Genomic DNA, 25,625 nt, shown 5'->3' with positions numbered 1-25,625 from the left:
TTACCCCATTCTCTTGGATTCCTTATAAAACTGCCAACCCAGAAGGAAAATCATCAAGAATACCTCTGATTTCTACATGAAAACAGTTATATATTCCTACTAGTAAAACTGTTGCATTGCAGAATATTACCTCACAAATGGCAGAATTAAATAAAACTTAAAGAAAGAATGGTTTAAAGCAAAATCAGCGATGCGGTTTGGTTATTTCTAAAATATCCAAATATGCGTTCCGTGTAAAAATTAACTGAGGTCTACATTTGTTTTTCAATGAAATGCTGTTCACAGAGCCTGCAGAGATCAAAGCAGCAGATAAAAAAGCAGTGCTGCCCTCTAGTGGACAATCACCAACTTGAGAAAACTGACGTCTAAATAGGTTCCAAAATCTTTGGTCCAGTTTGAGATTCCAAATTTATCACAAAGTAGAAAAGACCAATGCCTGATATCTTTATATTAACAACTCTTTACAAAGCATTTTAAGACAGGTGAAGTATGGTTACTGTAGTATCAGAGATTATAAAATTAGGGCACTAGGACACGGTTTTCTATTATGGCCCTTCAAAATTACCTAGTATTTAAATATTCCAGTTACTAGGGGAAAAGAAATAAAACAACAAACAAAAATAACCCAAAAGTTGAGCAACCTAAGAACAGAAGAAAGGGAAGTATCAAAGACTCCCACCAAGAAGTGACTATGCCATTCATGTTTGTAACCCTAGCACTAAGAAAATTTGTCACAAGTCTTCAAAAAAAAAAAAAATGGAGTGAAAGAGTTGCACAATATAGACATTTTATGATGGAAATGGGAGTATATACCAGTATTTCTCCTATTAATTACTATTAAACATGTATATGATAATAGTGATTCACTGGATGAGTTGAAGGCCTAGAAATGAAACAAGTTGTTCTTTACATGTACTTCAATTAAATAAAAAGATTTCTGATTTTCAACCTGAAGCAAATAAACTATCTTTAAATATGTTGGTAAATTAAAAAGTTGACTGCCAGGTTGCCATGGATACACTGTTCCATTCACAGCACCAGGCTTTCCTAATAGTTAAGGACCTCAGGGACCATAGTAAAACAACATTCATTCTACTAAGACTGTAATTATTCACAAGTTGTATGTTGCTCAAAAGTTGCAAGTTAAAAAAGTGACAGAGTAAACAAGATCCAAACATTAAGATCTACAGGGCGGGAGGAGGACTTTAAGTACTAAATACAAGTTAATGATGAAAACTGTTCTAGGGTCTTATTGAATAAGCTAAGAACTAAAACAGCATCATGGCAGAGACAAGGCTTTCTGTTTTCACTCAAATGATCACATTTTTCCCCTCACAGGGTCAATTTGTTGTTCATGAAAGGGCAAAATGAGTAGGTAGTCTGATAGCTCTTTTGAACACCACTGTTACTGAACGTCAGAACTCCGGAAACTGGGTTAAAATGTGAAATGGCTGAGACTGCTGAAAGACAAACTTTTCCTTGTGGCCTAGGACAGTTTCACAGACGAGACTGTAATACACTGATATAATTAACAATATGCTCTTGCTGGAGCACAATGCCATAGCTGTAAGGAAAAACAACATCAAACATCTTGTCTATTAGCATCCCTTAGTAACTAATCTGTAAAAAGAAAATGCATAAACATAGGAAAAATATACTTTAAAATGTGTCATGTGGCTGTCATTAACTCTTGATAATTCAAGGCAGTCTCAAACTGTAAACTATGGAACATTATTGGCCATATAACTGCTTTGGCTACTGGTTAAAATACAGATTCCTGGGCCATACCTCACAGTACCAAATCTGAGCCCCTGGCTGTGGCTCTGAGGAATCTGAATTTTACACAAACCCCCCACAGAATTCTTTTGTACAGAAAACCTTAGAGATTTTGGAGCTATGGATTTTTACCTTTCTGCTTTTTGGTCACTGCACATTAGTATCTTTATCAGAGGACAAGCAATGTAATTAAAGCAAACACACCTCAGTTTCTACACTATTGAATTCAAACCTGTCATAAACCCTCACCTGATTTCCTTCTCAGAGGAACACAAGAAATGTTTCCTGGGCCTGGATATACCTAGGGTTCCCAATGCTAGTCGAATTCTCCTACCCTAAACATATTAAATATTGACATTTTCCTTTTGCAGTCCATTCCTATACTGTTTTACTGCTATTCATTCTGCCCTTTGTATATTTTATTTATGTGTTAGTTTATTAGTATACTGTCTTAAACAATATGCTTTAAGACTTTTACAATGCATAGAATATCACATATTTTAATATGAATATCTAAAACAGGACATGAAGATATTCAACTCTATATTTAATAGATGATTTTTAAAATTCTCATTTCTGTATTACTCCTTCTCATCTGATAACTGTAATCTGGAAAATAGGAGAGTTGACCATAACTCTGTAGATCTCAATGGGATGATTTTGTTCTCAAAGAGCAGCCTTTTCAGTCACCAAGTACCACAGAAATGAAAATAAAGTTAATTAAGTCTTTCAATAGTATACTGGTTGGCCTTCTAATATTATTGCTCATTTAGAAAATCAAAAGTAAATGTCATATAATCTAACAGCAGATATACTTTCTCAGTGATCTTGAAAAGCAGTTAATTATATAAAAAATGCTCCTGGTTTTTGAAATGAATTCCATAAAACTTGTGCTCCTTTAATTGACTTTTTCTTAATGGAGGCCATTTTATGTTGATATGTAGGAACCATTTTCTACTATGTATTCAATTAAAATTTCTACTTTACACTATTACACACTTCTGCATATTAATGAAGGTTCCCTTTTTCTTACATATTTCTTATATTAAGTGTTTTTTAACTTGGCATTTAATGTAAAAACTATTCAAATTTTAAGAGTAGTGGGAATAAATTATTCTAAAATTCTTTTTATACTTGTTTTTTTTTTTTAAAGCAATTGTAAGTCAATTACCATTAGTAAATACAAGAATGGCTTTGGTCCTATTCTTCATTAACTCAAAAAAGCAACCATCACAGAAGAATAAAGGAGTTACTCAAAAATCTCACAGGGAGTTCAATTTTATTAACAATTAAATAATATATGTTTAGATATATAAACTCATTAACTCCACAGGAAAATAGGATACTGAGCACTACAGTTAAAAACATGAACACAACTCAATGAAGAAGTAAACTGTCAATTTCTGTTATAAACAGTAATTGCTATTTCACTTTAAATGACATTAAAGGCACTGGTACTGATTTTACTAACAATTGTTCATTTTTGTTTTGTTACTGAGTACAAAAGAATGGCAAAAAATGTTACATATGCAGGATGATAATTTTTAACAATTTGTGTATGAAAAATACAAGTAACTCTAGGTGTTTATTATTTCTAAAATTTAGAACATTAATATAGCCATACTTTGTAAGAGCAAATGCAAAACATTTTCAATTACATATAGTGAGACTTGTGAGGCAAATGAAAACAGAACAACCTAATCTTAATTACATATAGGCATTGTTTTTTTCATTTTTGACCCTGTAGTAACTTGGGCTCCTCCTCCAAGTTACAGAGCCAAACGCCACACCTGCTGGATTAGAACACACACGGCTGGATTAGAAAAGTGTCAAGATATCGTGGATGTGTGTGAGGACCACGAACATGAAGTCTGAGCGCAATCTCTGCATTGCAAAGGCAGATATAAATGGTTCTTAGTTGCGTGTCTCCCCTGCATTAGTACAGATAATTGAGAATTGTCTGTAATTTAATCACTTGAACAGGCATTCAGTTCCAAACCACCAAGACAAGTTACAGGCAAACTATGCTTTAATAAAAATTACACAACTGTGCTAAGTGTCTTTCTTAGTCTGTTTCCCAGTAGGAAGGTAGCTTTTATATTAGTTGGCTTTCAGAAGGCAATTTGGCTGTTTTCTTCTAAGAAACTAAATTCTGGAAACCTGCCATTGCTTTCAGAAAAGTTAACCCACATGCAAAACAAAACAAAAAATAAATTAGAAGTTACAACATAAACAAGGGTTACCATATGTCTTTTTGTACATTGTAGAAGAATATATTAAAACAAGACTGAAGTTTTGCTGGGTAGTAGATGGTCAGTATCATAATTTTGTACTGCATAAGCTAAAAGTTATAGTTGATGTATGATATTTTGGTGTTTCAGTAATTTCAGTAATTCAAAGGATCCATAAATAAAACAGCAACTTCTGCTAAAGAAAATCACCCAGAAGAGTAAAAAGAAGTATTTAAAGCAGAAAACAACAGGGGTGTCTGGGTGGCTCAGTTGGTTAAGCGTCTGACTTTGGCTGAGGTCATGATCTCACAGTTTGTGAGTTCGAGCCCACGTCAGGCCCTGTGCTGACAGCTCACAGCCTGGAGGCTGCTTCGGGATTCTGTGTCACCCTCTTTCTCTGCCCCTCCCCTGCTCGTGCTTGGTCTCTCTCAAAAATAAGTAAACATTAAAAAAAAATAAAGCAGACTGGGGCGCCTGGGTGGCTCTGTTGGTTGAGCGTCCGACTTCGGCTCAGGTCATGATTTCGTGGTCCGTGAGTTCGAGCCCTGCGTCAGGGTCTGTGCTGACCGCTCAGAGCCTGGAGCCTGTTTTGGATTCTGTGTCTCCCTCTCTCTGACCCTCCCCCGTTCATGCTCTGTCTCTCTCTGTCTCAAAAATAAATAACCATAAAAAAAAATTAAAAAAAAAAAAGAAAAGAAAAAAAATAAAGCAGAAAACAATTAAAACAGGAAAATTCAGAACCAGAATATTTTCATTGAAAAGGCTTCTGTTCACTTTTTCCCCTACTAAACAGCATTTCACTGTTAAGTTGTATACGCATAGTGGTACCAGTATGATGACCTAATATCCATTTTATTATTTTATCACCACCCTGTGTGAGATAGGGCTTGTCAGAAATTAAGAAATGGAAGCGTCAGACCTATTAAAGAACTTAATTAAGGAACTTTCTCTAAGAACAAAACAAAACTGGGGGACCTGGGTGGCTCAGTCGGTTAAGCGTCTGACTTTAGCTCAGGTCAGGATCCTGCAGTTCCTGAGTTCTAGTTCCATGGCAGGCTCTTTGCTGACAGCTCAGAGCCTGGAGCCTGCTTCAGATTATGTGTCTCCCTCTCTCTCTGCCCCTCCCCTGGTGACACTCTGTCACTCCCTCTCAAAAATAAATCAACATTAAAAAAATAATAAATAAAAATCAAAACAAAAAATAGGGTAACTTTGGTTTTTTGACTAGCACATGTGGTCTTCACTGTCACAATCAGTAGATGAAGATAGGCAACTTCAAATGATGGCAGGTTAAGACTTGAACTCAGCTCTTCTGAAGTCAAGACCAATGTTCTTCCATAGATAATACAGAATTTCATTTTAATGTCTCATGCTACCCCTTTCCAAACAGATGAAGATCTTAAAGCCCACAAGAACAAGTTGTAACTTGCCCCAGACTACCAAGCCCAAAAATGGCAGAGAGAAGTCTAAAACCCAGATCAACTGTAGCACTCTGTAAGAAACCTCTCTTACCCTGCACTAATTAAAAAACATTTTTTTAAAGATTTTATTTAAAAGTAATCTCTACACCCAACATGGGCTAGAATTTATAACCCTGAGATCAAGAGTTGCATGCTCTACTGACTGAGCCAGTCAGGCTCCCCTACAAAAAATTTTTTTTAAGATCTGAAGGCATTCTCTTCAATTTAAAAATTTTTTTCTATATAGAAATATAAAGGAAAAAGCATGCCATTGGCAGTGGAATGGCAGAGGAATTAAAGATGGAATTAATGAATTCCTTTAACCCAACAGAGAAGTAACAACTGCAGGTTTAAGGGGATCATTTTTATCTTTACTTTAATTCAAGCCACTGCACACAGAAGATCGCAAGGAGGGCAACCACATTAATCACATTCTCTTCTACCTTTAAGGACAAATGACTTGGATGTCATGCTTTAGATGCTCGGTGGTGAAGATATTCCTGGTCTAAGAAATAGAAGCTGCATTTGGCTCTATGCCAGTTTTTTAGCAGCTCCTTATTACTGGAAGCAGCCTTATGGGACTGATGTAAAAAAGAACTCTGAACACAGTACCCAAACTTCCTCTATTTCAAGTAAAAAAGTCCAACTCCACTGCTTTGTAAAACAGGTCTTCCTGGAAATCCACTGTATCTGGTGAAATAGGATAGATTTTCAATCGTATCTTATAAAAGGTACCTTTACAAATCACCAAACTATTATAAAATGCGAGTACACTGACTGTTATGTTGCAGGACAGTACATCCCAGTGTACTAAGGATTGCATGAAATGGGAAAGACAGCCTTCACGCAAACCAACAATCAAATATCTCATTAGAAACAACGGGAGGGGGACGCCTGGCCGGCTCAGTGGGTAGTGTATGTGACTCCTGACCTCAGGGTTGAAGGTTGAACCCCACATTGGGTGGAGAGATTACTTAAATAAAATCTTAAAAAGAAACGAAGAGAGGGGGTCAGATATATGTTTAGGGATTATTATTTTCAAGGAAAATGATGAACTTAAAATTATACATTTATACATGTCTATTATACATATATATATATATATATATATATACAAGTGATACATCACATGTTGATGAACCTACCTGTGTATATGATCTTGGCCAGAAGGGACTACACCTACATTGGCTACATTTACAACCTTCTGAAGGATCACAGAAGGAGTGAAATTCTGTGGTGCAGCAATGATTACAGTAGAAGTTTCATTCATTCCTGTTAGCATTCCTGTAAGAGCAAAAGAAGGCTCCCTTTTACTAATTTGCGAAAATTATATTAAAACAATTTCAAGCTCATAGCCAAAATTTAAAAACTTAAAAAACCCACTTCAGAATATAATTTTGAAGATAATTATCATTGAATTAAATAACTGCAGATGTTTTACAAAATTTTTAATCCTTATTGTGTAGAAGAGCATGTAAAAATGCAGTGGAACATCCTTCTTAATAAATGTGATTTTCAATACCCTAAGACAAAAATGCAGAATCACAAAGATTCTATTCAATTTCAGTCCCTTTAAAATATACTCAATTAATTTGGACTACGTCAACTATTTAAGCTTTTACTTTTTAAAAAATTTTATTCCTCTCCTTTTCATTCAGAGATCTCTCTTGTCAAATGCTACCTGAGTACAAATCAAAGTGAGTCTGGAATAACTAGCAACAACATTATCTGACAAATGGCCTCCGCTGATGGGTCAAAGTTATCTCAGCAAAGACTGAAAGTCATTGAACAGTTATGTGGTTCTAAAAAATGTACACGTATCTAAGCAGCTATACTTAGTGATAACAGTACTTGCCTAGTGAATGGAACTATAGAGTTAATTAAAAAACACCAATCGAAATTTCTGAAGCATAATGCTTAGAAACAAAGGGGAAAATGTGAATGGAGAACCTTAAATTCTAGAGACGTTTTAAATGAATCTTTAAGAAAAAAAAAAAACAAAGTTAAGCAAGATCGGGAACAAAAACTGTAATACAGAGTTAACATATGACATGCCATTAATGTCAGAATCTCATGTAAAAATGTTTAGTAAACAAATTCAGTAACATACCAAACACTTGGAACAAATATTGAAATTTAGTACCTGGGTAAAAAAAAACCCAAAATAATTATAATAAATGCCACCTATTTGGACCTGTGATATAAGACACCGACACCTAACGGTATCCAGTAAAAACAAAGATCTTTTGAGACATTTGGTATGTGCACAATAGTTGACAAAATTTATGAAAATGGAGAAATTTGATTTTATGTTTTCAAAAGGCCCTGAATCTCCAGGGCTATGTATTTAATTTAGTTATTTATTGCAAATGCAACCTGAAATTTAAAAGAACCCCTATGATGAGCAGCACGAAGACACGAAAGCCTAACACTGTAAAACGAGTTCTAAGCTTTTAACAAAGAGCAGTTTTTACTAACCACTTTCAAACTCGGGGACACTATGTTCTGTCTTAGAGTGTTTAACTTCAATATTAGGCAAAAGCTTTAAAAACTACACAAGCAGTCAAACACTGCTTTTAAGTAAAGCACAGTGGCTGCTGACATAACACTGCTGAGAGATGTGTGTACTCATTTAGGATTTAAACCTTCTCCATTAAGCTCTATTGAAGAGCAACTGCTGAATAAATGAATGCAACTATGTTTATGTTAAAAGCCTGTTTCCCGCAGCATGTAATTAAAGGAAATGTTGTACAAAGCCAGTACTTTTGTCAAGCTCCTGTAAATGGAAAGATGGATAGCACTCAGAGAAGTGAATGCATTGCTTCATATTTAACCTTAACACTCTTGTCATTAATGGTTTGTCTAACTTGGTCTATAAAAGACAAGGTACTGCTCCATTGAAGTAAAATTTAAAAAATCAACTAAACCATGCTTTTCAGAACAGAAGATTCATTATCGTCAGCTAATGTATTGGCATAAAGCAAAGTAACATCCTATCAAGTAAGGCACACATTCAATCTGCCTTCCCACCCCCCTTTATTTTTAACTCATGCTGTTTTATTGTTATAGGCAATTTGTACCACTCAGCATGACAGTGTAAACTGAATCAAGATTAATTTACATGCAAAAGAACACTTAGGAGAGCAGCATGGTAAGCAAATGTATTGTCTCGATTGCTGAGGTGGAAAAAGAACCTGGAAAGAAAAAAAGGTGCTCTAATTAAGGGGCATCAAATATGATTGCTTGTGGTAGTTAAGGGCCAGAAAATAGTAAATGTCTGACCATTTAAAGAATTAGCATCTTGCTAGCTGGGAAACCATAGATGGATGCATAAATCATAATAAAATTAAGTAAACATTCTAGGTTTCTTAAACCAGAGATTTTTCTAAATGAAAATATATCAGGTATTCTCAAATTAACGAGAAAGAAAAATATGCCAAGGTATCATTAAAAGTTTCTCCTCTAAAAAACAGACATTAGATACTATATAGCATGCATATATATATAACGAAGGTAAAGTTACCAGGAAAATATTTAAAAACTGTCAGTCTATTTGTTGCTTCATTAGAATTTATCTAAATTTTGGAGAGGCAGTGGACAGAATACTTAATTTAGGTTAATCAGCTGTCATTAAATGCTAAAATGTAGAACACACAATATAAGAAAGTAAAATTAGATTTTTTTCCTAAGTTTTAGATTTCCTATTTAATTTATAAGAAGAAAATGAGTAAGAGAAGGCAGTTTGGATAAAGAGCCAGCTTACATCTCTTATAATAGTTATAACTGTCTCAAGGAACCAAATTTTTAAGAGGATTTCATGTTATTTACAGTCCTGAAATCATCCTACAGCTAGATCATTAACTCTGCAATGCTAAAAACTCATAGCAATGAAAAAAAATCATGCTTCTGGTTTAGAGTTCCTATTATGAATATTATAGGTAACTTCCATATATAGGCTAAACCATTCTGTCTTTCAGCACTTTGACGACCTACCTTATAAACATGCACGTTTAGCCATGGAACTCTAAACGTAACAACTGAGGAAAAATGACAGATCAGGTTTTATATTAGAAATAAATCCTTTTCGTTAAAAAAATTATTAATCTAATATATACAATCTGTTAGAAGCATTCTTATTTAATACTGTACAAACTTTTAAATTACATAGATGTTTAGTATAAAAATAGAAATGTATTCCTCATGCTTTTTATTTATAATTTTTCTAGTTAAATCCTCACTAATGCATTTAATGCACTTCTTGAGTCTTAAAATATATGCCCTGTGAAATGAGATATTAAGTACCTAAGTTCATTTTATTTAAATTAGAAAAACTACATAATGTCATGTACGCATGTGTAATGACACACACAGGTACTTCAATTTACTGGTATTTTACCATCCAGAAGTTTGCAGTGATAAAATGTGAGGAAATAGATGTTTATTTTGATTGAAGATTTTTCAGCTAGGGAGTCCTTTCTATGTATCATTTGTTGAAATAAGCTAAGGTCTTCCTAGAGGAGCATAAAAAACGAGTACAATGTGTAAAGTTGAGAACTGAGACCTCGATTACCAAACCAGCTGAAATCTCTAACTAAAAAGATGCTATTGAAAAGACTCTTTAAAGCTGTGGTAAATTTGCCAGCATCAAGTCCTATATCAAAGAATGAATTCAGGAAGACAGAAAGAATGATACAGAAATGCCAAGAGACTTAGAAGGATTTACAAATACTTCATATAAACAAATTTTCAAATAGCTTTATTCAGAGTAGCCTTTCTGCTCTATTAAACATAGCAAACAGCTGCCAGATTTATTCAGAAAAATAATCAACAACCATAGAAGTAAAATGGCAGAAGAAAAAGGAATTTTGGCAACAAGTCCACAGAGGACCACAGCTGTTCTCCAAGAGCACCTCTCTCACGCGCTTACGGTTCTGTATGGCTAGCCAGGGAAAAATCCCTCGGTCACAGCAGAGCACAGAACGGCACAGAACACTTCATCGAAATATCAAGTATTCTAAACCAAAGCTGAGGGATAGAAAAGGTACACGATAATCAGCTGCTTTAGATATACTGTAGCTGCACTTTTCAAAAAAAGAATATCCCCTTAACAGTAGATGTGCCAAAGCCTTATTCAGTCACTTGTGTGCCACTCACCTGGGTCTGCTGGGCAGGTGTAAAGCAGAGAGGCAGGCTTTAGCCAGCAAAGGGTAAGAATAGCAAATGTAAGCATCAATTCGTCAACAGAAAAATAAAATCATAAAATCACAAAGATGTTTTTCTTCTACAGCAATAAGCAACTTCCAAGTAAAGCAAATGCAAACAGGGATTTAGGCATTCTTTTTTATCACTTAAAAATAAGGCAGAAAATAAAGGATTATTATTAATTTACAATCTTGAATGAAATGTTCTTTGTGAGATTCTTCTACAACAGGTTATTTGAATACTGTGGACTGCAATGGCTTACAGAAAAAAAAAAAAAAAAATCTTCGGCACTGTAATGATAAAGTGCCAGGAAGCATGTGTGTCTCCTTAGGTACAGAAATATTTGTACGTGCCCAGTACTTTCTGGAAGCGTGACAGATAGGATTTAATGACCTCAAGATGAAGGAATCTTTGTATGATAATCCCTCTAGAGAGAAAAATAGTCTACCTTCACATAAACTTTAAGAAATTGCTGACTATACTGCTTACATATGCCCTAGTTCTGTATTATCTTTAATTAAACACATAAACTCACAGTTATTTCCCAGTTATTATTTTCCACAGTTATTATACATAGAAGAAAATAAAATTTATTTTTATTAGTAGGCATGCTGGACTCTGGGGCAAGCACAGCATATTAATACTTTCATCCTGCCGAAAATATTTTCTATTTAGGTCCATATTTTAAAATATTTCAGCTCTGATACAGGCTGACATCATAGCATTTCTTTACTACAGAATCAGGTCAAAAGAAAATGGAGGTATTTTAATGCTATAATTAGGACTTTATCTTGAAGGGTGAGGCACTTCAATGTGTGCAGGGAAAAATACATTAGTAGGTCATGAAAAACAGTTCCGTAGTGAAAGAAAATACAGAGGCATAACATTTATAGTGGTAGAACTTCGCTAAGTCTCAAATCCCTCACATTTTCACTAACACAAAACACAAGAGCACATCATTAGGTTGACAAACCTACAACTCCCAGAAGTGAAAAGTTAATTAAGAATCAATTTATGATTTTAAAGACATACTAATGAATTTTCAAGTATGCCAGGGATGTAGACAAACATATACTTTCAAGGTTACTTTATAGAAGAAAAGGATTAGCAAAAACCAAAAGATTACGCACTGACATCTGTTAATGGCTATGTACATGTGGTAATTTATTTCAGAGACCAGCCAGAAGAATGAGCACATATCATTTGGGATGGCAATTTCTAGTAAAGTGTAGTAATCTCTCACCTTGCTCTTTCTTAAAATCTTTCTCTGACATGGCCACAGGTAAAAGCAGCTCTCCAACAGGTGGCTGAATATTAACATTGAAGCAATCATCCTTGGTACTAAGAGGAAAACACATCAAAGCTGACCAAATGCTTAATAAATAAACATTCTCTTTAATATTATGCACTTATATAGAAGTAATTAAAGCATATGCCAGCATATAAAGTATAAGATCTTCTTGGCTTAACTAGCAGAGCTAAAATTTTCTCACCACTATTTTCAGAGAAATATATCTGTTACCTCAATTAGAAAACACATTTTTTTTAACAAAAATATGCAGTTATTGTAAATACACCATTTAATGTAGAATTTTAAAAATAAGTGAGCATCAAGGGTACACATACCCACTACTACCAGAGGAACACTTCACGCAACTTACAGAATAGAGAAGTAATATTTTCTCTTTACTTTGCATGCTTACAGTGTAGAAAACGGAGTGCTTTAGTCTGAAATTGTTAAGATCTCTTTTTAAAAAAATTAGTTTAGTAAAAAGTAAAATGGAGTGACCTTACTGTGTATTAGATATGTGCTAATAAAATAATGCCTCATCTGAAAACTTGCTTTTTAAAACAAAAGCTCTTTTTTTTGGTAGTGTTATTCATTAACATTACTGATCAACATGTAAAGTAATTATTTCAAATGACAGGATATGAAGAATTTAGGAAAGACAACTTTGTACCTATATCAGATAGAAAAACAGTGAGTGTATTTATTTTAATCTTAAGACAGATCATAGTGTCTAAAAAATTAGTAAATTTCTTAAAAAAATTTTTAAGGTACATGTTTGAAGTTAGGTTGAGGAATGTACCAGTTAGGAATGTGTCTGGCTGCAAATAAGCAGAAAATCCAACTAACAACAGGTGCTTATTGTTTAGTATGCAACAAATTCTGCAGTTACCAGTCAAAGACTGGTTCACTGGCTTAAAGAGGCTGTTGGGGACTCAGGTTTCTCGAGCTTTCAACTCCACCGCCCTGGTGTGTTGTTTCATCCTCGAGGATGCCAGATGGCTGCTGCGTTGCCAGGCACCACTTTTACATTGCAATGAAGAAAAAACAGTGATAATGGAAGAAGAGTGAATAAATGAGCCAACCAAATCCATTCTTTTTTTTTTTTTAAATATCAGAAAAGCTTTTGTCCCCAAAAGGACTTCTACTTTCATGTTAGAACTGGATCTCATGGCCAGTGGGAAGGTGAATAGGGAAATGGGGACTGTGGCTAAAAAAATAACAAACATTAGGTTAAGAAACATCATCATCAAAGGGTGCAATAGGGATAAATAAAATGAAAAAAGAAAAAAGGAAAATCCACTCTTTTTAGTTTATATATTTATTCTGAGAGAGAGAGAGAGAGGGGAAGGGGGGGGGAAGGGAGAGAGGGAGAGAGGGAGAGAGAGAGAGAGAGACAGAGAGACAGAGAGACAGAGAGACAGAAAGAAAGAATCCCAACCAGGGGCTCAATTTCACAAACCGTGAGATCTCACAAACTGCAAGATCATGATCTGAGCTGAAATCAAGACTCAGACGCTTAACTGGCTGAGCCACCCAGGTGCCCCAAGAAAACCCACTTTTATGCTATTATATAATATATTCTTGTAAGAAATTCTTTTATGGAACAAGGCAAGGACTAGATTAAAAAAAAAAAAGAAGGTTTTGAATTATTCACATGTGGACTGTCTAAGGCAAACCAACAAATTCATTTATTAATTCAGTACACATTTACCAAGTACAAACTAGATCCCGTGTATTATGCAAGTACCTGGGGATTTAAAGACAAGTGAGACTGGCCCTAGAAGCTCGAAAGTCAGTGAGAGAGGAAGAGTTCACTTATGTTTATAAAATGGCAAACACTATATTACAGATTTGTGGAAAGTATTATAATCCATATAAGAGGGATTAATTCTGCAGGAGTGAGGTACAGATACCTTTATTTTCAAGAGGAGAGAGAGGGTATTCTAGGTATTCTAGACCTGTGTTTGGGGAATGATGAGCAGTGTGGTATGTCAACAGATGAGGCTGGGGGTGTGCTGTAAAGAATATCATATGCATTCATGACCATTCATCCCACTTTCCCAGGACAGTCCCAGTTTATAGCTGTTGTCCTGGAATCTTGTTCAGTTAATGTCTCCCTTCACTCTCTAGAGTGTCCTGATATCTATGACAAAGTGTATGATTACTTCACTGATATAACTAAGACAAAGGTGTTTCAATGTTTCTTGAAGTAACAAGGAAAACTACCAGAGACTTTTGACACAGGAAAATAAATGATTCCATTGTATTTCAGAAACTCTAGTGGCAGTGTGTAAGATGTAGCAGAGGAGAAACCCAAGGCAGGTAGATTTGTTAGGAATCTAATTGAATAGTCTAGGCAAGGCTTTTACATTGTGTGTTTTACTTTAGTAAATCCTGACAATGAACCTAAGAGGTGGCTTCTGTTATCCCCCAACTCAGTGGTAAGAAAAGTTAAACAACACATCCCAGGTCACATAGCTAGTAAGTGGCAGTACTGGGATCTGAACTCAGGTCCATCCTACTCCCCAGTCTGCTATATAATGCTGCTTTAAGATGTAGTTTTTATTCTGCTATGTAAGGCTGCTCTCCTAGGGTGGGTAGCACTGAAAACTGGGAAGATGAGAGTATTTTAGAATTAAAAGGGACAGAGATGGTGATGGATGGAAGAGACTTTGAAACTTCTAATGCGAAAAACTGGGAGAATGACAACTACTGAAGAAGTAGAGTTTTGGGGATTAAACAAAATGATTTGGCTTTAATCATGTTATATTTTGAGTACCAGTGAATTATCCAGGAGGAGATATTTAGCAGATAATTGGAAATACAACTCAAGAATCAGAAAAGAGGTCAGGGCAGTATATATGAGCTTGGAAGTAATCAGAATGGTAAAGAGAAGAGCTGAAGCCTTACAAGGAGAGAAGATCACACAGGCAAAGAGGATATACCAAGAAAAAGGATAAGGCGGAAACCTGGGGAAGACCTACATTTAAGTAGAAATGGAAGAACCGTAGCTTGCAGAACACACTGGGAGACAGTGGTCAGGGAGAGAATGTGTGTGTCAAATAATGCAAAGAGGAATAAAGAGAAGGAAGTGTGACTTCGGATTAAAGCAAGGCGGTTCAGATGGAAGGCAGAATGCAGAACACCCTGAGGTGAAGGGGGAGTGGGGAGGCTGACAAGGAAAGATGGGACAGAAAGCAAGAGAAGCTTCACGAGGATGCAGAGGCAAAAGAATGCTTAATGAAACGTGAGCATGTTTACAGGATGATGGGAAAGAGCCAGTAAAGAGGAAGAAACTAAGGAATATCTGATAGAGCAAGGCATTAGAGGAAGTAAATGAGGATGGGATTAACAGCATAAGAACAAGGTGAAGAGAGTAGGATGCTTCCTCCCAAAGCAGCAGACAAGGAACGGTTAAGACTGAGGCAAGTACTGAGGGTAGGGCACTTGAAGGATGAGACCACACGTGATGTAGTGGAAGGCTAAGTCACATTAAAAGAAATAGGTAAAGGCTGATAGAGTAAATGGATAGGTGGTGTGTGTGTGTGTGTGTGTGTGTGTGTGTGTAAAACTTATATATAAATACACATGTAAAATATATATATAAATTTATACATATAGGGAGGGCATGATAGAAATATTTTATTAATAGAAGAATACAATTAAAATGACCACTGTGTTAAACTGTATTTATTACACTCTCTTTACTGGTATTTTCTTTTTAATTACAGATGAAATGATTAGCCTTGTCCTTCCCAACGGTCCTGAAGGATACCATTTACGCCCTTGATTAAAGGTAGCTGTGTAGCTCTGACTCCCAGGGAGAAGGGTGGGATAGCAGAGAAAGAAGGGAAAGGAGGCTTGCCTTCTAAAGCATATATGAAAATGTAGGTGGGTAAGCAGCAGGTTTAAGTTTGAGGCAAAAAGTGATCTTGAAATTTCCCTACTAGGAATTTGCAGTGTGTTAAATACTAATATAGATGACTCAACTTGACTGGTTTTGCTTTCACTGCTTTTGGCCAATGATATTTTATTTTCTGTAGTTGGTAAAATGGCTAACATAATTATGTATGAAAAACTAAGGACAGAAGTTGATCCAGAATGGGTCTTATGAGGCAAATGTAAATAAAAGTGGAACACTGTTGTGGCAGACAGAACTTGTTTACTCTGTGTTTTTTATTTTTCTCTCTCCTGGCATAACCCTGATTTGGTTCAGGTACACAATGTGCCCAACTGAAACATTTTCTATCTCAGCCTCTCTTGTTGCTAGGACTGAGTAACCCAGTTATAACCAGTGAAACAGGAACAGAAGTCTGTCAGGGATTTCTGGGTAAGTTTTGCTTTTCCAAAACAGACATGGCTCCTCTTTCCATGTCACTTCTTTCTTTCCTTCTTCTTTTATTTTTATTTTTATTTTTGCCTGGAATGCAGACAGAAGCCTGAAACTAGAGCAGCCATATTGTGACCATGAGGACACATGGTCACATGCTAATGACATTAGCACATGAAAACAAAAAACGCTGGAAAAACCTTATACCCAGAAGATACTATGGAGGTACTCTGGCAGCTCTTTAACTGCTGACCTCTGTTCTTCTTATACTAGCAGAATAATACACCCCTATTTGGTGGGTTTGTGTTTACACACAACCGAATGCAAAAATCTAATATAGCTAGCATATAACATGCTTTATAAGCCAGTTTCAGTTTCAAAGCAAGGTTTGGCTTAGACTGGCCTAAGATGGAATGTTCCCTCTTTATTTTAGGGAAACTTTCATTTATATTAGTGTTCTAGGATGTCCTCCACAGTTTTCACGTGCCTCCTTTTCTACCCTTTGCCCTTTTTTGTTTACTTCTCTTTCTCCTTACAGCTCTTCTCTTTTCCCTGACCTCTTTTTCTTCTGATCTCCCTCTGGCTGAACATGGGGCTAAACATAGATATCCTGGCATGGGTAAGGAATGGTGAAAATGAGTAAGGACAGATGTGTATCTATTGGAATTAACACATCAACAAAGTACTATTATTAGGCAGCTCTAAATAGCCTAGTTAAATGGGATCAAATGGCATAATAGTTTAATGTAATACAAGAATCTACCTGTTATATTTAAGTGTAATGCATATACTTGCACTACATACAATTTCATTTCACAGACTTGTAGGATCCAGATTGGTACATTTCTAGGTAAGAGAAATGGGCAAGTAGTCTAACCATTGTGAAACTCAAGATTCCTCATCTACGAAATTAAAAAAAAAAAAAAAAAAAAAAAGGCACTTACCTTGTAGGCAACTTTTAACAATCAAATAACAGTATAATGCTTAATGCATACTAGACACTCAAAACCTACATATATAAAGGGTTGTATCATAATTTATTTAAGCATTCCCGTATTGATTATCATTTGCAATTTTCCCTACTATAAACAATACTTACTTAAACACCTTTGGCTAGATCTATTTTCTTCTGCAAACCACCAAACCACCAATATTTCTCTAGGCCTGACGGCCTGAAGAGGAAATTGTTAAGTAGAAGAGTGGGAGTACCTAGTGTTCTGGAAGGGCCAAAGTGCCCTAAAAAAGGTGGTGTCAACGAAAATCCCATAAACGGTAAACCAGAATACATGTTTGCTCTACCTTGTCAATGTCAGATACTAAAATTATTTAAAAATTTTGCCAATTTGGTGACATGTTTTAATTTTAATTTCCCTGTTACTAGTGATATTCAATATCTTATGTTCATTGGCTATTTGCATTTTTTTCTTATAAACTGCCTATTCTTAGTGTTTCCCCACTTTTTTGCTGAATTCCTTTATATTGACTGAAGAGTTCCTTACATACTCTGGTTAGTAAACTTTTGTCTACTACATATGCTGCAATACATTCTCACCATGTCTCACCTGTTATGGTATCTACTTTTTCTTTGTAGAGAAATTTAACAATTTTAATAGTCAAATCTGATCACTTTTCGCTTTATCCTTCCTAGTACTGTCTTAAGATTTTTGCCCCCAAAGAGTATGAAAACATTTGTGTATATAACATTTAAATACATTTTTTATGATTTATGACATTTTCGTTTCTGGTTGAATTTTAAAAATTTGTCAAGTTCCCTGAAAAGACCTACTGGAATTCTGCCTACAATCACACTAAAGTTGAAGATTAATTTGAAAGAAAGTACAGTATCTCAACTTTACTCATAATATTTTAAAATTGGACATTCCTATTATATAGAAATGTTATTGATTTTCACTTGATGATTTGTACTACCGTTTAAAAATTTTTTCTTTAATGTTTATTTTTGAGAGAGAGAGAGAGAGAGAGAGAGAGAGAGAGGCAGAGAGAGAGAGAGAGGAAGACACAGAATCTGAAGCAGGCTCCAGGATCTGAGCTGTCAGCACAGAGCCTGATGTGGGGCTCAAACTCACAAACCGTAAGATCATGACCCAAGTTGAAGTCTGGAGCTTAACCAACTGAGCCACCCAGGGGCCCATGTACCACCTTTTTAAACTCACTAATTAAATAATAGATTTGCTGTTGATTCCAAGACTTTCTGGGTTGATAACGATATTGAATAAAAATGACAGTTTTGTTTCTTCATTTCTAGGATTTATACCTCTATTTTTACTTGTCTTTTTATATTGGCTAGAACTTCAATATAATGTGAAATAGTGTTGAAAATGGGTAACCTTCTTTTGCTTTTCTGACTTAAAAGAGAATGTTTCTCCTATTTCATGTAGTAACAGGTAACTTGTAAGGCCTAGAAGTCATCTGAATTTACAACACCAAGTAGTATGTACTGTCGTGTGCTATTCTTTCAGATTTTAAAATTGGGGTGATGCTAAGCTTTATAGAATGACATGGATACTTTCCTTTTCTCTGATCTACAAAGTTTAAATAATATATAGAGATTATCTCTTTTTTGAAGTTCTGATACAATTTCATCAATTTGATTCCTAACATTTTTTTCTAGGGAGCCATTCATTTCATCTAAATATTCCAATTCAGGGGCGCCTGGGTGGCTCAGTTGTTTGAGTGGCTGACTTCCACTTGGGTCATGATCTCACGGTTCGTGAGTTCGAGCCCCATGTGGGTTCTGTGCTGTCAGCTCAGAGCCTGGAGCCTGCTTCGGATTCTGTGTCTCCCTCTCTCTATGCCCCTGCCCCACTAGCACTTTGTCTCTCTCAAATAAATAAATGTTTAAAACAATCTTAAAAAAAAAAGATTCCAATTCACTGGTATAGAATTACATGTTATTTTGTAATTCAAAAGATCTTGTGTTTTATTACCTTTCTCTTTTCTAATCTTTCTTATGTGTAATCTTTTTCCTCTAATCAAATTAGCCTAAAATTTTTCGATTTTTTTTGTACATCCTATGCTTTTTTAAAAAACTGTGCATTTCCTGTACTCAGGAAACAAAATTTCTTTGCAAATACCAATGTCTTAGATCAAGTTAGATGACTGAATTATTGAAATTTTGTGAGGTTGTGTGTATATGTATATTTACCTGAATGTTTATCTAAATATCTATCTTCTCTGATTTGTTAACTTCTGAGGCATGTGTTAAAATATACTATGGTCATGGCTTTGTCAATTTCTCCTAGAATTTCAGTAGTTTCTGCTTCATATATTACAAAACTATGTTACTGAAAAGTCTGTAACGTATATTTTTGTGGAGGACTGCAATGAATAGAACATTTTCTTAATGTGAAGTGCTTTTTAAATTTTTCTAGCGTTAGTATTGCCTCATTTTCTTTTTATCATCTTTCTGATAATAGTAAACATACACACAACATCTATATATTTCATCTTTTTATTCTCAATTTTTCTGTCATTCTCTTTTAAGGTGGGGTACTTATAAATAGTATATGCTGAATTTTGTTTTTACATGTTTAATGTAAATGGAATTGAACTTCCTGATATGAATCATGATAACCAGTATGTGTGGTACGTGTGGTCCTTCCAGGCACGTTATTTTGTGTTCTATTTACCAGGCTTTGTTCTTCTCCCTCTTTGTTAAAATGATCAAGTTTTTTTTTTTTTAAATGTTTATTTATTTCTTTTGAGAGAGTGACTGAGCGAGTGAGAAGGGGCAGAGAGAGGGAAAGAGAATTCTAAGCTGTTAGCGTGGAGACCAATGTAGGGCTTGATCTCACAAACTGTGAGATCATAATCTGAGCTAAAATCAAGTAGGACGCTTAACCAACTGAGCCACCCAGGTGCCCCAAAACTGATCAATTTTTAATCACTTCTTCTTATCTCTAGACATTTGGGGTTATATCTCATATTCTCATTATTTTAATGGGTAGTTTTAATATTTTAAACCATATTTAAACCTCTTTTTGCCATTAATCAATCCTTCTGCCAAACATGACAATAACACCATTATTCATCCCTTCTCAAACTTGTCCATGTCAGGATTTTAGTTCCAGTGTATTATTAAAATTTATTTTCTGCATTCTGTGTGAACAATTATCTTACGCATTAATACGTTTTACAGCTAGAATGCTTTGTCCATTACTTTTTTTGGACTGTGTGTTTTTCTCTGTTTCACATTACACAAAAGTTTTTACTACAGCATATATTTGAGTAATCCTTTCAAGAAAGGGCCTGTGGGTGGTAAACTGATGAAATCTGCTTCTCTGGAAAACGTCTATTTGGTTTCCTCGTTCTTTGCCTTCTGGCCACCAGAAATGCTGACAGTATTGATGAGAAATCTAATTCCATTCACATTCTTGCTATTTTTTTAGGTAAGCTGCTTTCTTCTCCACTCTGAAAGACACCACATTGGTTTTCTCCTTATCAAAAATATCACAAGGATATGTGGTCATTTTGATCGTAGTTCACATTCATCCTGTTTGATCTTTGATGGGTCCTTTCAATCTGAAGGGTCGTACATTGCTTTAGCTTGGGAAAAGTTTTTCTTCTACAATTTATTTATTTCTTCGCTCCATCATTTCTTTTCTTTCCTTGTAGATTTATTAGACGAATTGTTTCTTTTAACCTTTCTTACACAGTTTCCACCTCTTTTTGTTCTCTATTCCAGTTGATTTCACTGACTCCCTCTTCCAGAACTAAATCAGTACTCAGCTGTGGGCATTCTATTGTGCATCTACTGAATTTCTTTTGGCACTGTATTTTTAAACCTCTGAAAATATATTTAAAATTTTGTAATTGCTCCTATTTCAAAGCAAGTGATATGTTCTTGCTTTAAAGATGTAGTGCTCTCGGGGTGCCTGGGTGGCTCAGGTGGCTAAGCGTCTGACTTCAGCTCAGGTCATGATCTCACAGGTCACGGGTGCGAGTCCTGTGCTGGGCTCAGTGCTGACAGCTCAGAGCCTGGCACCTGCTTCAGATTCTGCATCTCCCTCTCACTCTGCCCCTCCCTCGCTCACACTCTGTCTCTGTCCTTCAAATAAATAAATAAATAAATAAATAAATAAATAAATAAATGTTGTAAAGATGTAGTGTTCTCTTGAATTAGATTATAATTTTTAAAGTTATCTCTTTTCTTTTTCACACTGTCTTATCCCTTTGTAATGAGTCTTTGTAGTCACCTTGAGTCTTCCCTTCCAAATTGATGCTTTTCCTCAAAAGTCTAGTCCCTCCGTAGGCTGTCCATTTTTCATTCATAATGAAGGAACTGGCTTAATTAACACACACAAGTCTGCCACCTATTAGCTGTATTTTAGACAGTTTTCTTACTCTTATTGTGCCTCAGTTTATTCACCTCTAAAAATGGGATAATAATACTTATCTCATGGAATTGTTCTGAGAATTAAATAAATTAACACAATACAAGTGTTTAGAACAATGCCAAGCACACTGCAATTGCTTGATACATAGTATTATTACTGTGGATTTCCTCTCCCATGGTGGGCTGACTGAAGTTTTCTTGTGGGTGAGGCATGACTGGTTACATGGACATGAAGTTGAGAGGGAGGCAATGGCCTTATCTCTCCAAAAACAGGTGTAAGACTGACTTTGCTCTCGTGGGACAGAACTTGAGAATACTCCTCTTCTGGACAGAACTTCATTTCACCTCATCTCTGACCATTGCTGCCTCCTTCCCACAAACTCAAAAACCCTGCTGTTGTCTTAGGACTCCACATCCACACCAAAAGTCCTTCCAGGAAAGTAGGTCGTTCTCCTTGCAGTGTAATTTTTAGGTCTCTGACTAAATGTGAATGTTGCCTGCCGTTAGAGTAAGGTGGGAGAACTGGGGGCTGGAAGTACTTCTGATTTCTTGATGGCTGTCTTACCCTAACTTTTCATCTGTTCACTTTAGGCTTCATGTTCTGCTAGATTTTTTCTTACCAGTGCAGTTTTCTTACGTGAGTGTTTCGCTCTGTGGTTTTTATTTTCTCTGTTACTGTTGATATGTTCCCATTTGCTTTCTAACTGCCAACAACTCTTCACAATTTCTGGTCAGCTAATGACATTCTTTCATTTTGTTTTTAGTGTTCATTCTCTTTTAAAGAATGTGTTTCTGTCTTTTAAATAGATTTGGGGCAAAGAAGAGGGGTGGATGCTAGTACTCACCCCTCTAACTTGAGTGAAGACATAGTTTTCATACTAGTTACCACACTAGTATCTACTGATCACAAGCATGAGACCTATTTAAGCACTGAATCTACTTTTAGAGAGAGAGACACACATTTATGTGTATTATACACATTTTAAATCTCAATAAATTTAATCAAGGACTTATTTTACCATTTAAAATGCAAAGCAAAAAAAGGCATTAACACATTGAGTATTCTCATAACTATATATAATAGTTCTACGTATATGTATGTATGTGTCATATAGCTATAATGATACAGAATTAATGTAGAGACTAAAGTAGAATCATTTTATTCTTACTTTCTTTTAATAAATAGAAGAATACCTGAAAGGCTTATAGTCCATGTTCCCAGCATTTCTCAAGGCTTCTTACCAAATATGCTCTTATTGTCCATAATTTTACCTATCGATTTGTATAATGTATTTTGAGGAAAAAATTCACTATCAGCCATTCTTGCTTTTTTCCCCCCTTATTATTGAACTACCAAGACTAATACAGCACATCACTAAGCAAAAAGTGCTATTTACTATGCAAAAGGCACAGTCAGTGATTGGCATCTAAGACCAATTGATCTACCCATTACCGCTATCTCCCTACCCCCACTAGCACTACTATGAAGCTATTGATTTAAACACTGTCGATCGGTTTCCATTTTCTGATTTTGGGCAGGCCAATTAAGAAAGTGAGTAATTGTGATTACATTGCTTCAGGATCAATTACATTTGATGCAAGACAAAGTGTTCTTTTTGGAACATATAAAAAATAATTTTTGATCTAGTATGCTTATGTGTTTAATAAAATCTAAAATAATTTATATATTCACAACAGAAAAACATTAGTGTAAATGCTTATAACAGCTAAGGCTATTTTCTATATAAAATAAACTCATAATTTTCCTAAAATTCGTTTAAAAGAAATTGAGAAAAAATTGTTCATATACACTCCCCAATGTAAGACAAAAAAATCAAACACTACCTACATACTTATCCCTAAAGGTATGTAGTTAATTATAAAAGATAAAATGCAAGAAAATGTCCAATGGGTTACAGAGGAAAGAAATCTTTGTAATGATAATATATTTAAAGAGCCCTGCCTCATTATATAGAAATCTAGCAGGTTCTTCATATAAATTGATAAGAAAAAATAATTTTTTTTAGTTCTTAGTTTTGTCCTAACTTGGTCCACAAGCTTTGTCATTGGACTCACATTGTTGAAATCATTAAAATGAATATACCTCTGGTGTTGGAGGCAAATCTATTTAGAGTGATGTTACTCATAGTCCTGTGCTCAGTAATATTGATCTCTGTTGTTTGTCTAATAGAAAAATAATAAACAATTACTAGGCAATGTTGGGAAAAGTAATCAGTTTTTATATATCACTAATATAGCAGACCTCCCAAAACATAAAGGTGATGATCTGCATAAAATCAATGTGTTATGCTACATTGCTTATATTCATCATTGCAGGTTTTCAGCAATAAATGGTACAATATTAGGCCTGAATTACTGGTAAACTGAAAAGGCATATGGAAAAGAAAAGTTCACTATACTTAACCTATAAATTTATTTTAAAATGTCTATTTCCTAAACTTGCTGATTTTTATTGTAGCGAACAAATTCTGTTGTAAACTAGCTAAGATTTAGATAAATAAAATGTTTCAATTCTTTTTAGAATAAAATCAAAGCAACTTCAAATCAAAATAACAAATCATATCCTCGATCAGAAAAATGTAGGAGTTCAAAGTTAATTCTGAAAGATGGATGAATACAGCTTTGTATTAATTTGCTAACAATTCCTAGACTTTATCAGAAATTTATAAAACATTATATGAAAACAATAACTATAATGAAACCCAAACCTAGAAAAGCTCTTTTGAATAGTATTCACCCATGAAACCTTTGCCAACTGTATAAATGTTCTTCAAGTTTTAACAAAGGCAGTTTATAAATTAAAGTAAAAAGGGAAAAATGTATGGGTGTTAGGTACTGACAGAATCAATAACTGTTCACTTATGAAGCTCAAGATAATATAAAAGATATTTCAAAACATATCTTTTCTGGCCTATTCACTATTATTAAGGTTTTTAATTTCTCCTGAATTTTCCTCATGAATTTTCTAAAACTGTAGAGTTAAGTAAAAAAACATTCAGCAGTAGCTTCTTACTTTAACCAACAAACTGTGAATTTCAATCATATATGGCAGACTGTAATGGCTAAGTTGGGTAACAATACTAAAAATACATATGCTGTAAACAATGTGTACAACTATTCTACGGCAGTGTAAACATTGCCAAAGAAAGACATGTTTGTTTAAATGGTTTCTCTCTCAAAGAAAAAAGCTGCTGAAAGCCTGCTTTTTGATGTGCTATCCTTTACAGGTAATATAAAATATAGGAGAACAATTGAACTTACCACAACTGGAAACTGGCAGTCTGAGTAGAATCACAAAAGTCAATACCCATTGAAACGGTAATGGATCCCTCAGGCTCAAGAGATTCTAGGAAATAAGATAATTTAGACATGAAACCATGGAGGATGTGAAAAGGGGGCAGACAAATCCCTGAAAACTTACATCGTGTTTGTAGTTTGGTTAAAACAGTCAAATTTAATGATGGCTTATAAGAACAACTTCAAACTAAGAATATTAAAGCAAATTACAATTTCATGATTTTGCTCAAAGGCTTTCTTTTCACAACTCAAGTCTGCACATACTTCAAAGAACACATCCTGTTTCAGAAATATACCTCATCCTGAGAAATTTCATGTTTTACAGTATTGTCCTTATCGTTACTGAAAGTGAGAAAGAAATGTATTCTTGTTTGGAACAGCTGTAAAGGACTCACTTGGTGCTTTTAAGAGATTATGTACTTAAAATTGTGGAGTATTTACTCTAGATACAAAAAGTAAATTTAAAAAATTTCCCAAATTCCAACTGGAAATAAAAATCCAAAATTTAAAAATGCAAATTAAAGCAGAGCTGAAAAAAGAAATTAATTTGTATTCAGAAATTAACCAAGACAACTGGCATTATAGGAACCCAAATAAGTCTAAGTGCATGATTCAAAGACTTATTGGAAGAATATTTAGGAGTGGATTAGGTTATCATGAA

At 34.8% G+C, this 25,625-nt stretch overlaps 1 protein-coding gene across 3 annotated transcripts in view; it reads right to left on the bottom strand.

Moving 5' to 3' along the window:
* The window catches only part of AP3B1 (adaptor related protein complex 3 subunit beta 1), a 262,084-nt gene that overhangs the window by 5,828 nt on the left and 230,631 nt on the right, over positions 1 to 25,625 (bottom strand). For 2 of the 3 annotated variants that reach the window (XM_019462933.2, XM_053907253.1), the window contains 3 exons: positions 24,929 to 25,013; positions 11,913 to 12,010; positions 6,613 to 6,751 (listed from right to left, as the gene is read on the bottom strand). In XM_019462933.2, coding sequence (XP_019318478.2) covers positions 6,613 to 6,751; positions 11,913 to 12,010; positions 24,929 to 25,013 — 322 coding nt within the window. Of the gene's footprint in view, positions 1 to 6,612; positions 6,752 to 10,621; positions 10,659 to 11,912; positions 12,011 to 24,928; positions 25,014 to 25,625 lie in introns of those variants that run through there. The other variant, XM_053907254.1, reaches the window with a different exon arrangement.

This window comes from Panthera pardus, unplaced genomic scaffold (genome assembly GCF_024362965.1).
Source record: "Panthera pardus isolate Hobbes unplaced genomic scaffold, ASM2436296v1 HiC_scaffold_2, whole genome shotgun sequence".
NCBI lineage: Eukaryota > Metazoa > Chordata > Mammalia > Carnivora > Felidae > Panthera > Panthera pardus.
This window is presented reverse-complemented; position numbering and strand designations above follow the sequence as displayed.